Source organism: Pipra filicauda, unplaced genomic scaffold (assembly GCF_003945595.2).
Source record: "Pipra filicauda isolate LSUMZ 115617 unplaced genomic scaffold, ASM394559v2 scaffold96_size2947999_pilon, whole genome shotgun sequence".
NCBI lineage: Eukaryota > Metazoa > Chordata > Aves > Passeriformes > Pipridae > Pipra > Pipra filicauda.
Window position 1 is genome coordinate 2,533,722 of NW_024105164.1, and position 16,609 is coordinate 2,550,330.

At 40.6% G+C, this 16,609-nt stretch overlaps 1 protein-coding gene across 13 annotated transcripts in view; it reads right to left on the reverse strand.

The window, feature by feature from the left end:
- Positions 1-2,069: 2,069 nt before the first annotated feature.
- The window catches only part of USP54 (ubiquitin specific peptidase 54), a 96,931-nt gene continuing 82,391 nt past the window's right edge, over positions 2,070-16,609 (reverse strand). For 8 of the 13 annotated variants that reach the window (XM_027719766.2, XM_027719792.2, XM_039391460.1 and 5 more), the window contains 7 exons: positions 14,693-14,812; positions 13,344-13,536; positions 9,628-11,084; positions 7,150-7,268; positions 5,885-6,025; positions 4,236-4,422; positions 2,070-3,524 (listed from right to left, as the gene is read on the reverse strand). In XM_027719766.2, coding sequence (XP_027575567.1) covers positions 2,866-3,524; positions 4,236-4,422; positions 5,885-6,025; positions 7,150-7,268; positions 9,628-11,084; positions 13,344-13,536; positions 14,693-14,812 — 2,876 coding nt within the window. In that variant the 3' untranslated portion in view covers positions 2,070-2,865. Of the gene's footprint in view, positions 3,525-4,235; positions 4,423-5,884; positions 6,026-7,149; positions 7,269-9,627; positions 11,085-13,343; positions 13,537-14,692; positions 14,813-16,609 lie in introns of those variants that run through there. The other 5 variants (XM_039391462.1, XM_039391463.1, XR_005567318.1 and 2 more) reach the window with 5 other exon arrangements.

A 16,609-nucleotide genomic window follows, 5' to 3' on the forward strand; every position in this document is an offset into this window, starting at 1 on the left:
ACTGAAATTAAATTATTTTCAAAAGGTAAATTTCAGTGTGTACTGTGTTCTTTTCACTTAATTCCATCTAGTAACATGCTCTGCAGCCAGTGACGGGCATTTTACAAAGAAAAGGTTATACTGCATCAAAGCTTACAAACTCTTAAGACTTCTATATAGCTGCTGAATTCCTTGTGGAAACTCCCTCCTCACCCTTCCAATAGGAAACAGTGAACTTTAAGGAGATATTAAACTACTACATAATTGATTTTTCTAGGGTTTAAATAACCTATAAATATCACTGAAAAGACTTGCAAGTTAGCAGTTAGTCAAGCGAATTACCAAGTAAATATTAACTTACTGACCTCACTAAGATTTGCAGGCACAAACTGAAGATGAAGTATTTTTCCAGTCTCACATTTTCTCCCCTGTTAAATTTATTGTTGAATGTACTTCAGTTTGTTTCTCTTCAGATGTACTAACACGTGCTCCGTATGGACCCCGCTTTTCCTTTTCAGGCCTCTGGTTCACATCACAGTGATTGATATACACAGGACATTTACAAAACAGTTTTGAAACACAGTAGCTAGAACTATAATAATGGAATAAAGCCTTAAAAAGCCAACTTGGATGCCACTACTAAGTGAGTTGTATCAATTCAGAATTATTCTGCAGAGCTTTACGGAAGGACACTTCCTCTCCTTCCTGGTCATTAGGATATAATAAATCAATCTAAGCATGCATATTGTCTTTATTTGCAAAAGTTTCATATTCTATATTGATTCTTGAAGAGGTGACTTTTTACTTTATTTTGGCAGGTTATTCTTTTAGAAAATCAAGACTACTTAAGTCTCACTCGGCAACCTGAATTTTTTAGAGCTGTAGTCAAACAAAGCATCAAATACTTATCCATGTTCCCATTTGCATCCTGGGTCTATGGTACCTTTCACCAACTGCTGAAGGTATCAAAAAGCTGAAAACAAACAGAGGCTGCTTCTGCCCAGATCTCCTTTGCTCCAATAGTATCCTTTTACCAGTAAGAGAGAGAAAAAATGGCAACAGGAATGCTTCTGTCCAAATATCAACCCTGTATTCCAGTCACTTCCTAAAGCCATAATTTCTATGGCTAGAAACTTAGCAGTTGGCTATGGTGTGAGACTAACAATTCTGGATCTGTTGAAAAACCTCAATCAAATAGTTGTTTCATGTAAATAATACTCCAATTGTTTATATTTTAAAAAATCAGTATTTTAAAGTTTCATATTATTAAATTGGCAAAACCATCATGTGAAAAAGTCAAAAGTCATGAGAGCTTTTCAGGAATGGAAGGGTGAAAGAACAGAGTGCTTTGTCCTGGTAACCACTGCCAGAGGGGCAGTTAAGTACAAAGAAGTGTGCAAGATAATCCCAAAGGTAAAACGCAATTTCACACGATGTAGTTACACGAGATTGCAACAGTAACAGATACAACAGCAATTCTTTAGAAACAAGAAACTGAGAAATTACACCGATGAAATTCCATCAAGCCCTGAAGCACAAAGCCCCTCAGGTCAGGTGGCGCAGGAGGCGCGTCGAGCACTAGAGGGCAGGGCAGCCCTTCCGCGGGCTCCGGCCCCGCTCCCGACAGAGCCGTGTCCCAGGAGGAGCAGAAACAGAACCCTCCACGCTTTTAAATGTAACCAACACACCCGAAAGCGTTTGCAGGAGCAGGGGCACAAGTGTGATTAAAATGACACTTCTCACTACACTAATAATTTCTAATGATTTTTCTGTGTATCTGCATACACTACCATCTGGCATAGAGGCTGTAGTTTTCCCTCAAACAAGAGGTCTCAAAATACTTTTCAAAGGACACTGTTAACTACTGTCCATTATGAGGGAAAATTTAAGTGCTGAGTAGTAATGAAACATCAAGTCCAGAGTCAAAATTAGGCATGTCTTCCAATTTAAGTCTGTATTACATAAATTTTGGTAATGAACTAGAATAAACAATTGACTCATGTTTGTTCACATGTAAGAAAATAAAGCAAAAGTTTCAGGCCAACTGGTGAGTAAAGCTAAACAGCAAAGAAAGCTCATACACAGACAGGTAAATAGAACTATTTTCATAGATTTATTTGAAAAATACTTACAAAAGCAAGTATGTTTGACACTAAAATAGTTAAACTTATTCTGTGTTTACATTGGTGTAATTAAGCGTGCAGCATTAACAGTCTTTTCTGCTTGAAGCATTGTTAGTTTGCCTTAAGGAAGTGGGGAAAATCGGGGTTTACTGATGAATGTCTCCCTGCCACTTCCTCTGCAGCAACTACACCTGTGATCTCTGCACGAGATCTCAGCACACTGAAAAGTGGGTTTGCTTTACTAACTGTGCTTTACTAACTGCCACCTGCCAAGTACAGATTTACTGGAACCTGGAAGGTGGGTCAGGTTTTTTTTTCCTCAGGAAGGAACAGGAGAAGATGAAGGAGAAGAAAACAAAAGGATTGGGGGTTTTATGTGAAGAATTTACCAAAGCTACATTTCATGAAAAAGAGTCCTTAAAAACGTCCTTTTGTTAGTTGCCGTCTTCCTTCAAAACATGCGCGCATTTCTGAACTTACCCGTAAACCAATGCCCCTGAAGCTCACCATTCCTATAGCACTTGTTTGCTAGGACAGGCCAGGACTAGAATAGCTAAGATTCCCCATCCAGACAGCAGTTCAGTAGTGTCAGAAACAAAATACAGTGCAATTAGTTTCCACAGACTGTATAGCTACATTTTAAGACAAAACTGGCACAGATACTGACTGAAGGAGTTTCCTGTCTCCACGCAATCCATGCTCTGGCAACAGCTACAGTCCATTCCCAGAGCAGGTTATTAGGGCACATGGAGTGGACAGGATCTCACCAGCCATTATTCTGCATGGTGCCAGTAGCTGCTGCTGCTCGAGCCAGCATATTTCTGTGTGCCTCTGAAGCAGAAGAAAAAGTCCCATCCATCACATGCATTGGCAGCATTCGCCTTCTGCCAGGCTGAGGGGTGTAGCTGTTCTGCCGCCAGTCTTCTTCTGGAGGCATATCAACTCTCCTTGGACCCGGGGCCTTAACACAAGAAGGGGGCACAGGGCAACCTTGGGAGGCACCGGGATCCCAAGAAGGCTCACGTGGTATTCTTAAAGTGCTGTAGTCTGTGCTGGCTGGTAGCCTGCAACCCATGGTGTAAGATTCATGCATTTGATGTTGTGAAGGCTGCTGGAGGAAGCCTTCCTGTAAATTCTTGCCTGGCTGGCCAGCATGTTTTCCCCAGAGTGTTGTTCGTTTATCTGGTAACGTGGCTGTTTGCCTGGCAGGGTAACTTGTGTTCAGCCAATGGCCAGAGACACTTGATGCTCCAGCTCCTAAATGCAGATTAACAAGAGGCTTTTGCCCCTGGGAAAGGGTGCTTTTGGGTGCACAAGGGAGACTCCCATAGCTCAGTGCCACACCTGGGTTGTCTTCACCTTGGAAAGCTTCACTCCTGTCAGGCACAACCAAAAGTTTCTGGATGATGTTCTTCTGATCTCCTGAGGAAAAAAAAAAGTTTGCTTAGTTATATTTTTTATTTCATCCTCTCAGAATTTTCAGCAGCCGCCAGCAGGTGACAGAAGAACAACGAAATGACCAATATATCCAGTTACTGGTTGACATGCAATTCTGAATAAAAGCTAGCTGCACTCTTTCTACCATTCATTTTCCTCACTGCATTTCCTCCTTATCCTACCGTAGCTGTTGGCACAGACTTCAGATTTCTTTACTAGCCCCTTGTGTCATCACGGAGAAGCCCAAAGAAACATTTCAAGGCTGGTAGATCAAACCGGTTTTGATGCTGTTACAGGGAAAATAATTCTCATGCAGGAATTAGTTATTTCTACTGGCACAACTACATGTGTGATTTGCAGGAATGAGTAGCTTGTGGAAGTACTCTCACACATGGCAACAAGGTGGTGGGTCTTACTGCTACTTTTACAGTAGAGAAAATACTTCACAAAAATATTAATACGATCTTTTATAAGGTCATCATGATGTTTCCATAAAGATTACTGAGTTTGGTTATGCACATTTAGCACAGAACCACAGAAAAACTCCAAAGGGCAGAGAAGACACATGATTTGTCCTCCCAGATCTCTGGAGGAATTATGCAGATGGTGAAACTCCATTATGAAAGACAAGAACTGAGGAGCTGTATTTCAGCAAAATTTCTGATCATGAAGAAGGATGAAAAGTCCTGTGATTACCTGACAGTTTACGTGCCTTGCCCACCATGCTGGGCATCAGTACATCATGGGGTGGGTGTTGCACCTGGTTTGGGTTGTGCTGGGGATCAAAGGGAAATACAGGAGGATCATGGGGGAAAGGAAGGGAAGTGGAGCTGGAAGAACGGTGGCTGGTGTCCACTGGCATTTTCCTCGTATTTGGTGCTTCCTTTTATAAAATGAGAAAGGAGAAGAACAGAACATAAAATGATGAGTAAACACAGAGTTGGGTTGAATCAAGCAAAGACTGTTGATCCAAGGAAGAAAGGGATGAGTCACCAGAACAAAAACATGCATCTGTGTGTGAAAAGGACAGACAAATAAAAACTGCATCAATCCAGTAAGGCTCTTACTGCAGTCGTGGGCTACTTAGGATCATTGGACTGGAACCAAAGAGAAAAAGCCAAAACAAACGCAAACCATTCCTGGAGGTTTGATTCACAAACTGAATCCACAAAACAATGGCAGGCCAGTCAGCATTGGAACTGGCAAGCTATACAAGCCATGAAATAAGAAGACTGCTGATCCTTCCTTCCTATTTTCTAGCAGGCTTTCCCGAAAGCTCTGATTCCAGACTGTAAACAGATTTACCTGTTGCAGCTGAAGTATTTACCTGTGCTGTGCTGTTTCACTCTGTTAGGAGGTACCTGCCCCAAAAAGCAGGGATGGCTGAATAACAAACCATGACAGACTTGAGCCCAGTGTTAACTTGAAGAGTAGTAACAGACAGCCATCCCATTGGCTGCCTGTGTTGTGGGAATAAAAACCTCCAGCAGAGAGGGTGGGTCTTGGACACCAGGGGTTTGTAACTGCTTCTGCCAGCACCTCCAGGTATGTGTTAAAGCACTTAACTAAAGCACACTGAGGAGCAAACACTCAGAAGTTGAAGTGTTCTTAGTTTATGGTACACAGCAGAAAGGTGCAATTGCATCAACCAGTTTAAATAACTGATTTGGCAACTGAGACTCTTCTACACTTATTAATACGGTTAATAAAAATAAATAAATCTTCAGTACATTCCAAGCCAAAATGTCACATTTTATCTGGCTATGTTGCTAAACACTCTATTATTGTTTTCCTCACTGACAGTTTTAACTTGCATCTAAGACTACTTAACAGAGAGGACAAAGGAAAAATCAATCTCTTTATTTTTAGTTACTTCCTGTATGTCTGCATTTTATGTACCAAGTCTTGAATTGTCTCCCCTTTAGAGCTTACTTTTACTCTCTAAAAATGCTACTTGCTGAATATACCCATAAGAGAGCAGAAACTTTCACAAAGCTATTTAAATTATTAAGTTTTTTAAATTATAGGTATATATAGCTTTCTTGAAAATACTTTAAGTCAACTGAAAAAAAGTTTATACTGGGTATTTTTGTATACTGACAAGTAATGTTAGCTACCAGCTGCAGCAGCTACTACTCTGCAACGACACCTGAAGAAGATGGCTTTGTTACTTAAATAAAAGTTTATTCTTCTTCCAAAGACACAACAAAAAATACATGCTTTCATAGTGGCTTATTATCCACTGTCTGCTGTCTTGTTAGTTAACTACTAAATGCAGACAGAGAAAACACCAACTTTATACACAGATGATGGCTCTTTGGAAAGATGCACATCACTCTACTTACAAAACTGTGAGAAGAGACCAAGGTCTCTTCTCTGTTTGAGATAACTGTCCCACTGAGACTGCGAGCAATGCGACGGAAATTCTCTGCACTGTATATTTCCTCTTCTTCTGATTCCCTGCTATGTTCTCGGGTATATGTGACCTGCAGACAATACCACACATTTCAGAAAAGGCTCTCCATAATATCAATTTTGTATAATAATTTAGGGAAGAGATGATAGAAATCTAACAATATATTTCAATGATATTCCATGACCTTTTTTTTTTTTTTTTTAAATCCTTCCTTCAGGTACTACCTTAGAAACTTAAGATAAATGGGTCTGTTTGGATCTGGTGAATAAAAATATTACTCCTTAATCTTTCTTCTGTTAATAATTATATACTGATTGACTTGCCTGAGATTCACTCTTTTATAAGTATCTACAGCCAGGACAAAATGTCTCTACTGTAATGAATCTACCTAAAGGACTGACTGCTGCTACAAGGCACTGCCCCTGGAGAGATAATCATGGCTGCAGCTGAGAGATATCTTATGATAAAGTACTACAGTCGTCTCATAACAAAAAAAAATTAATCTAGGATTATTTGATGAGCGTTGGAAGCTTGTTAATCTTATGCTAGCAAAGGAAATGTTTATTCCCTTTTTCTTTTCCTTTGTCCAGTAAAAGGAAGACCATTTAAACTCCTGCTATTGAGTATGGAAATATTACAGGAAATGCCATTTCCCCTTGAAAATACTTTCATGTCTTCTTATACAGGCACTGATATGTAACTGCCAGTTACTTAAATAGTTTCTCCCCCCCAATAAAGAAGAAAAAGAATCTTTTCCCATTCTGAGGTGACCAACTACTAACTGTAGCAAATACCAAATTATCCCCCACTTAAAAAATATATAGTGGCACGGTAAAAAAAAAATAGACTCTGCCCCTGCAAGTAGTAACATCAAGAAGCAGTTATCATAAGTTGTGATTCAAGGGAATTCATGTCAGTAAGTTCAAAGAGACTAGATCTTAAAAGTTTTCAGGGATGTGTTTCTCCAAGTCAGAATTTAGATAATTTGACTGCATACAAGGTGCATGCAGCATGAGTCACTCGTATTTTAGCGAACTAATCCTGAGCTACACCGCACTTAAAATTCTCATTAACGTTAGTAGCAACGACCCCAGTACCTTTTGCTTAATGTATTTCACTTATTCCACTATCAATTCTTTCTTGAACAGGCCAAGCCCTTCCCCCTCTAGCACATCTTAAGTAAGAACATGTCACCTTGGAAACAGAAGAGACAGTGGATCCACACAGACTGCGCTCGATCTCTGCTGTCGGGGTTTTCGAGAGCCCCATGCCAGCTGTAGCAGGCAGCTTCCTCACATTCAGGTTCACTGAGACTGGGAAGGAAAACACTATGGTTAAATTCGATGCCTGACTGCAGGTTAAGACACATTTCTGACTATCTTAGGTCTGACACCAGCAAAGACAAACAGACTGCACAGACAGAACAAGAAGTCAGAGATCCTTGGAACGTTAATACGTAAGCTAACTCCCAAAATTGCAACGGGAGACAGTCTATCAGGATACTATGCCTGTTTCACTTGCCCTTTTGCAGGCTTCTGGGGAGCAGTTAATTGAATTATTTAAGAGTTAAATGATTTAAGTGCACACCAGCACTTGTTTGATACAGAGGTGAGATTGTTTAGGGGGCCTAAAGGGACAAAAGACAGCTACCAGAAGGAAGCTACCTAAAGTTACTTGGGATAAACAAGTCAGCCTTAAGTTCCCCACAGAGTAACCTGCTTGTTCCCACCCAATGCAACAGTTTCTCAGCCATTAGTTGTGCTCATTAAATAGATAAATGTGTTATTTTTAACTAGGATTGCTACAATCACCTCAGTGCAATCCCCATCAACCAGTTACAACCCTAAAATTTCTCACGGAATAGACAGGCACATCAACGGCCTAATAAAGACTGTCACAGGGAATCTCATTGTAAAGGAAGAAAGGTGATGTACTGATAATGACACCTTTTCTGCATTGAGGTACTGCACTTGGAGGAGCAAGGTCTTGGCTTTAACTCTTCTGTAAGGCTCCACTAAAGAAATACAGGCATTTTCACCATGATTCTGAATGTAAAGGTCTGACAAAACCAGTTGACATGGGTCAGAAAATTTCAACAGCATTTGCAAATGATTAGGTAATCCAAGTTAAAAGCAAGAAAGAGCTGTCATAGACCTAACTCAGGTGACTTTCATCCAGTTCATCACAGTAGATGCATTGGTTCAAACTTTTCAGTTTTATATAGAATTTGCAGAACTTAGGAAGAAACTGAAAGTCACAGCAAACCAGAAGTAAAGGTCTCAAACACACACTTCACTTTTGAAGAATATCCATATCTCACAACCCTCATACATGTAGTGGGAAAATAGACAAGAAGAGCTGGCATAAGAAATGGTGCATTTGATAACAGAACTCTGAAGTTCCAGCTAACACTAAAGCAACTGGGCTTTATCACGGTAGATTTCCAGAAAGAACTTCCATAATCAGTCAACCAGTAGGAACATAAAAGACTTCAGATTCAAGCCCATGCAAGAAAGCGCCTGCAAAGCTGTGAGGTCAGATCCTGCCTAACTCTGAAAGAAAACCAAAAGGACAACAAATGGGAAATAGTCACATTTCGATGTCTCAAATGGCCTGTGAGTGGACTGCAAGACAAGAGAGTTCCAGAGAAAACTCAAGCTGTTGAACAAAAACCTGTTCAAGAGTTTACTGCAGTACTCACTGGTCACAGCCAGGTCTGACATTGTCAGGAATGAGGGAGGCTCCACATCCATGGGTGCAGGGCAGGGCAAAACCTGTCTTGTGTATGTATTGCAATATATATAATATTTCTATAGCTGTATCTGTATCACTTTGGCACCCACCCATCCAATTTCAGGCTGCATTATATTTAACCAGAGAATTCATAGCTTTAATGCTACGACACAGATTATAAGGAAATTTGCTTCACTTGTGCTAAGCAGAGAAACAAGGTTGCTCTATCTCAGGCAGGAGATTAGATCAGCTTAAGTGGAACCAGACTGCTGTCCTCAGACTCTAATTGAATGTCTCTAGCAACAGCTGGATGACCTCACCAACAGAATCTGTTCATTTTCTTTCGGCACCAACTAATCCACAGGGTTTCATGGATCTTAGTGCAGGTCATGTATCTGTAGTGCTGCTTTCACAAGTAATTTTCCAGAACTTAAAGCAGGTAGTCCTTAGCAAAACACAGGTTCAGCTCTCATAGATCTAGAAACACTTTTAAAAGTTATTTCCCTGAACCAGATACAGACTAAATTCTTGAATACAGTACAATCAGTTAAAATTCACAGATGTGGAGAATGTTTCAGGCATAGAAACAGTTTAATAAATTCCAGAGGTGATGCAAAACTTTCAAACAGCAAAATTTAGCAGCCTGACATAAGCAGCTAGCTCCCTACTTGAAAACAACATCAATTATTTCTATGTTGCTCTTAACAGATGTTGCTCTCCATTTGCCAAGACCAACAGCTACTCTGTAGCCTCCCCAGGCAGTACGATCACACTGCTTTCTCTACTTAGCTGGAAGATTTTCAGAGTCTACAACGTGAATTTTCTGCATCTGTGCACAAATTAATGCCCATTTAACTAAATCAACTGGAAAAATATATCTGCACCTATATTGGAGTACATAGGCAGGTCAACCAAGAAAAACAACTGCATCGTTCTTACCTGATTGGTCAAATGGATACCTAGCACTGTCCTGTCTTCCCAAGAAAGGCCTAGTGGCCTGAGATGCCTGCAGACTAGTCTGATAGAGGGATTCCAGTTCTGAAAGCTCCTGTTCTGTGTCTTGATTCCATTGTGGGTGCAGATGTACTGGGATCCTGCTCAAGTCATCTCCAACTGCTCTCTGATCAGAAAGGAGTGGACTCCTCCCAGGTACAGGAAGCCATTCAGTATTCTTATTAGCCTTCTGAGAACTGTAATACCTAGTAACATTATTCACCCAACGGTCCACAGGCATAGAGGCAACCATGCTACCAGCAGATCCATCATCCACCTCTTTCATTCCTCCATCATGACAGTGCCTTTCCATGTAGGGTGCAGGGTCTCCTATATTCTGTCCACCTCTTCTACACAGCTCTTCACTGTGAGAACAAATACTCTTAGAAGCAACATGCTGGGCACTAAAACCCTGCAAAGAAACTACCCCGTCCCTAATATCCACAGTTGAGTATAATTTTTCAGAAGACTGGTTTTTGTTTTCTTGGTTTTGATGGATTAGCTGTCTGTAACCAGAGGATGAAGGGTAGATGAAAGATTTTTGTGTTAACTTTGGAGACTTCTCATCCTGACACACTGCAGCAATCCAGCCTTTTTCACGAGTACCTTTTCTCTGGGAGACTGCGTGCATTTTCTGAAACTGCTCTGCCAAGGAGCGAACATGTCCCTTTGTACTAAAAGCCTCAGATTTGCAACCTTCTGCTGTGCCATATTCACCCTGTGAGGGTAACAAAATCTCATGACTGTTTGCTCTGGAGTACTTATTTGTTTTCTGCAAAGGATCCGAGGAGCACTGCTGTGTAGGGGATGAAGTTGCAGGGGTCATTGCATGATAAGCCCCTAAATGATCAATGCTGGGTCGCACTGGAGAGCTGGCAAGTTTGGAACAAGGACTGTGCTGGCTGTCCTTTTCAGGAGATGCTGCTTGCGGAGGATGTGGACAAGGAAACAGTGTAGGCAAAGACCCAGAGGTTATTGTGTTAGCCTTGGACTTGTACTGAGGTGAGAGAATAGGTGTTATGTTATGAACCTCTTCTAACTTGCTGCTACTGCAGCATTCCCTATAGTCTTTTGGCCCTGTGGCTGTGGTGTCAGCAAATTCCCCACTATTGTGGGCATCATTCTCAGTTCTTGCAGACCTCTCTGCCAACCCTTGCCTATAGGGAAAAGAGGGAACTTGGTCATGAAAATCAGCAGAAGCAGACTGGAAGTTTGGAGAGATCCTGTTGGATGGATTGCTTTCAGAAGGGGGCAAGGAGGAAGACTCTGGATATAATGATGAGTGCAATTCATGGCAGGAAGCAGGTGGGTGGAAGAAAGAACTGGACCCAAATTCCACTTCTTTGTTGGGTTCCAGTGGTACCTCCTGGCTCAGCAGTACTTGGAGCGGGCCAGTCTGTTCACTAAAACACACAGAAGAGTAAATGATTAGCAGCAGTCATTGCTTATGTTTATCCCAAGGGTACAGAACGTGCAATAGGTGACATATACCTCAACACACTTCCCTTTGCTCACTGTATTCTGATGAAGACTTTGCAGTAACTTGGTAGATACATACATTTTAGTCCTTCGCCTCTAACTTTGATTTCCTACTCTAACTGATCTAAGTATATAACTATCTATGAAAATATGAATCCATTTCATCTTTTTAAGAGTCTTTTGCTACAATTAGGCTCTATATAAAGTATTCTTGTACAGCACCCTAGACACTTCCACCAGGAGACTGAGCATGTGGGTAGGGATAACTGTAAGAACTGTAAAAATAGCATTTATATAAAATAAAACAACTGTTTTCAACAATAACATCTTAGATATTTTTTAAAATACTTTGGACATGTTCCTGATCTGAACACAAACTGACAATATTTCTGTAAGGTCTCCCTCTCTCCAGGCAACTTAATGAAGAATGACTTGACAAATGGAAGGAACAGGTTGAAATTTCTCTCATGTCATCTTTGTATTCTCATTTTTGAGATATTTATCCAAAACATTAAATAAAGTTGGAGCTAAATATATAACGATTGTTTTGCAATAATTTGTATTCTAAGCATACTTCTAGAAAATAATTTTAATTCTTTTATTTACCAATGCAAGACAATTATATCCTTGGTTCATAGATGTCCTTGGTACTTTTCTGCATTTACTTAGCATTTTAATATACAGAGAGAAAAAAACATACCAAGTCCATGTGCCTGTGAGAAAGTGACAGGCTACAAACAGCTCCAACAGAAAACTTAAGGCAACTGTAAGATCATTGCCTTGTTTCTTCCTTGAGAGGCACAGAATGCAAGTTACTGTGAAGACCAAGTTGATACGTGTAGCGGAACAACCCTGTCTGTGAGTAATTGCAAACTTCGCGCTATCTATAATGTTATTTATATCAGTACAGAACTCTGGCTATGAATAGGTTTTTTTTCATTGGCTCCAATATTAACATTTAATTGGATACAGCTTTCTGCAAAAGTAATGCTCTTTTCACAGAGCAGCAGTGAGCAAGTTTAGCATTAGCAAAAGTAGTTTAGAAAGTTCCTTTCTTTCATTTTCTTTGAATATGCCAAAATGCATGATTTCAGCTCTGCATTTCTCCTGTAAAAGAGAATATAATGGACCCCTGATTGACAAAAAGATCAGTCTTCATTACATGTAGTTCAGGTACTGCAGGAAAAGAAAAGAACATTATGAACTGTAGGCTGGCAGGTATGCAAAGTAACTGGTTTGGTATATAGCTGTATGCGGCATTTTACAAAAAGGAACAGAAAAAGGGTTCTCATCTGAGATTTCATCTAAGCTCCTGATAATACAACATGTAAGAAAAGGGGGAGGGAAGAAAAGTAACACTTCAAGAAACAACCTAGAAATTGGATAGGGATGGTCTAGTGCTCGGAGCGAATGGCATGGGAAGAAAGAAGGATTAAGCTGCATGCTAAAGAGGGTAGGAAAAAGGATCAGCTACAGCAGAGTGTTAATTATGCTATAGTTAAAGTCAGTATGGAAGAAAGACTCATGAAGAGACACTGAGGAGGGCTGGTAAGCCAGGCTACAGGATGCTAGGAAGCACAGAAAGAAAATGAAGAATGACAGAGTAGTCAAGGTGACAGGATCAGGATCTGGATCCAAGAGCTGTACCAGTGCACCACTATAGAAGTGGACTAGAAAGAAAAGATCACTGTACTTGACAGTTTTCAAGCTACAGAGCACTAAACACACTGGTTCCCAACATAAAAGCAAGTATAGCATGATTTTTACTGTAGTACATTCTTTTACTGAGTCCTGAAACTGCTCCTGATTATAAGCAGTCACATTTCATCCTAACACAGCCCAGCTTTTTTAGCCAGGATATGGTCTACTGTTTTATTTCCCTTGGTGCATAGGACATCAATGCTGCCAGGCACTGACTGCTACAATTCTCTGTCACAGATCACATTCTGAACACATGCACATTGAACCATTTTATAAAGACTGGGGGAAGGAGGGTGGTGAGGGGGAAGATGGGGTAGTTGCCTCCCTTATCATAGGATTTAACCTAGAGAAGAAAAGAACAGGGTGTAACACAGTAGGACTTGGACTATCCAGAGGAGAATACATAGTTTGCTATTTCCTTCCAGACTGCACTGCTCATGGATGCAGCTCAGATCTGGGTCTAGGTGATGTGCTTGGACTACCTTGTAGACTGGGCCACGGTGCCGCCCTGCGGTGGGTGGCAGGTTGGCGGCGGCAGCGGCTGCGATGGCTGTTGGTGCTGCATGCGATCCTGGAGGCTCCGGGCTTTTCGGATACTGATTTGCAGCTTCTTATCGACTAGGGCTCTGCTGTGAGTGCTAGCGCTGGCATCATGCATGGCAAGTCTTAGTTTAGCTAAAATGCAAAAGAAAACATAGCAGAAAACAAACAGAAAAAAGGAATAAAATTGAAAAAGAAAAAAAAGGAAAAAGATGGAGCAGGAACATAAAACATGGACCATGCAAATACTGCCACAAAAGAATTCACAAGGATGCTACTGTTTCCATTAATGCACATTCAGCTTAGCCAGGTGTACAAATATATTAATTGAAACTAAACCAAAATAAAAGTAAAAAAAAAAATCCTTGTTTTACCCAACTTCTCATCCCCTTCTCACAGGCTCTTTCCAACCCTAGCGCATTGATGCTTTATTCCATCATCTACTCTTCTCCTGTATCCTCCATACCTGGGACTCCCTCTATGTGCAGGAATACCCAGCTGGGGTTTGAGATTCAGCTGGATTTGAGATTGCTGGAATGGAAGCTAACAGAACTATCGCGACAGCCGTATGCTGCACCCTTTATTCTGCGGTCGATAAAAGCCAATTTCTAAAGGCAAATGCACAGGAGCTACCCACCCTGTCTGCAGCCATTCTATACAGACAGAGGGGAGCATGAGGTGAGACAGCCAGCCAGTCATAATGGAAAAACACCAAAAATAAAATGAAATCACATAGCACACATTCTCAAAGGTCACAATGCATTTAAGCACTTCAATGTCCTAATGCTTTTTTCTTCATGAAAGTTCAAGTACGGCATAGTTTATTTCTCCTAATCCAGAGGACTCAAGAGTGGGCTATTATTTTCTTCCTATACTACACACTCCATGACATAAAGGGGAACTTAATGGCCTTTGCAATTTGGCCTGACAACGGGGAAAAATTGTGAGGACCAAGTGGTAGGGGAGTTACCTACAAGGTGCTTGCTGAAACATACCATTTAGCATCAAAAAGGGTGTAGCAGCAGCCCAGTGCTGTTACCACCTTAGCACGGGAGAGAACAACAAAATGAATGCAAACATGAAAAAACAGAGATGAATAGGAATAGGACTAAAACCCCCATTGTGAATGCTCATAAAAATGAAAAATTCTGTCTACCTCCATGATTCTAAAGACCATCTGGATCCCCATATTACTACCTGACCACTTAATGGATTCAATGTTTCAGACTCTATTCTACGATATTAGTACACTGTTAAAAGCGCAATAGCTGAGGCGGTTAAAGTTACTTACATATAGCTTCGTTACAGAGAGCCAAAGCTGCAGCACAATCCCCCTTCTGCTCCTGATTCAGCGACTCTTCAAAGATTGAGTCTGCCTCCTGCATCGACTTCTCAAAGCCATCACTCCTCCCTGCAATGGGCAGCACCCTTCATTTTGGTTTCATTCATTGCAGAATCCTCACTTACCCTCATCCCATTTGTGATCGCCAAATTCTTCCACATATGGAGTCTTGCAGAGGCTGCACGTATCCCAGACTGCACCACCTAACCTTCCCTAAGCAGAAGTAGATCTTGAGCACCCTGATATGCTTGACATCCACACAGTAAAGCAACATGAAACTGTTTTTTCCACTCAAATTTTCTTTGGTTGTGAGAGTTGTACTGGCTTATTCTACTATTTTTACACTCTAAATCAGTACAAAAAAAGGAATAGACACATCACAGAGTCAGGTCAAATGACTTCTGTCAAGTAGGAATTAATCTAAATTTAGAATTAAATCTAAATCAAAACATATCGGTAAAAAAATACGGCAGATCAGGGCTTTTTCCTTGTACATTAAGTTTCTGACAGAAATCATCTGTGTCTTCTTCAGATATCCAACTACTTCCATAGGGGAAGAAAACTCAGACTTGAGTATGAGTGTAAATGCCTGCATGAAATACTGCTACAAATGTGTTCAGTGCATACACTCAAATGCTGAAAGAGACATACAGAATATGAAAACTCAACAGCCTTGCAGCTTGAAGAACACAGGTGTAAGAAGCTGAGAAGGAAGGGAAAACTGTCAAGAATTCTTTTTGCAACAATTTAGAAAAAGTGTTGGAGAAGAGACGGATAAGTCATCCTTGGACACAAAAAAGAAACCGGGTCCTGGCATTGGAACGTTCTGTTCCAAAAGGAAGAAATGCCCAAACTGTCTGGTGTCACCTATTAGGCATTATGTGAGTTATGCACAAAAATATACACATTTGAATGAGGCAGGGGAAAACTGAAAATAAAACTTGACTTTTTGCTTTGTTTAGGGGTGGGCTTTTTTTAACAGAGTATTTAACAGAATACCACTCTGTCATTGTGGTAGAGACCATGAGTATCTTTCTCAGCCAACAATAAATTTCGTTCTCTCAACTTGCATAACACATGCTGTGGCCTGACCTGCTCCCCAACACCCTTGTGCACAGATGTAAATACAAACTCTTATACCATAACCCCAAAGAACTTGCATGAAAAGCTGGTACCAGAGAGGGAAGTGAGAGTTGTTAGAGCAGTGAGTTAATCAAGCAGCACATTCAGTTCCAAAATCAAGGCAACTGAGGCTTGTAATCAAGGCCAGAATACTAAAGTTAGCTTTCTTAGCAGTTTACTTGAGGGGAAAATGAGTCACAAGTGTTCTGCAGTTCTGCATACAAGCAAGCCTTCAAGGTAGTTAAGTCTGTTAATGTTAAGCATTGGATCTCTGACTGGGGTGGGGAAAGACTTAAAACGAATCAACAAAGACTTTCCCAGATCTCAAGTCAGTGCCTCTCAATTCAAACATTCTACTGAGTTCTTTTTTCATTAGGCACCAGTCTGGTTTACTTTCTTTTTAACAAAAGAAAAGCTAACCAATTTTGTTTCTACCAACTAATACAAGAGATCAAAGAGGGATAATGTATTGGAGAACATGCTATTTTCTTTCAGGCAGGAGAAGCAGAGAAGACAACATCCTCATGCTCAGCAATAGAGGTTTACTTTTCAATTTTTACATCGTTAGCATATTACAAAAGTAAATACTACACTATACCATCTACCCTGGTACATCAAAATTTTTCACCTGGTTACCAGTAGGTCATAGTAGAACTGTAAAGAAAAACTGATGGTCAGCAAAAATTATAAAAACATTCCTACAGTCAGACATTCTCATAGAGATTATTTTTCAACTGCCATTGG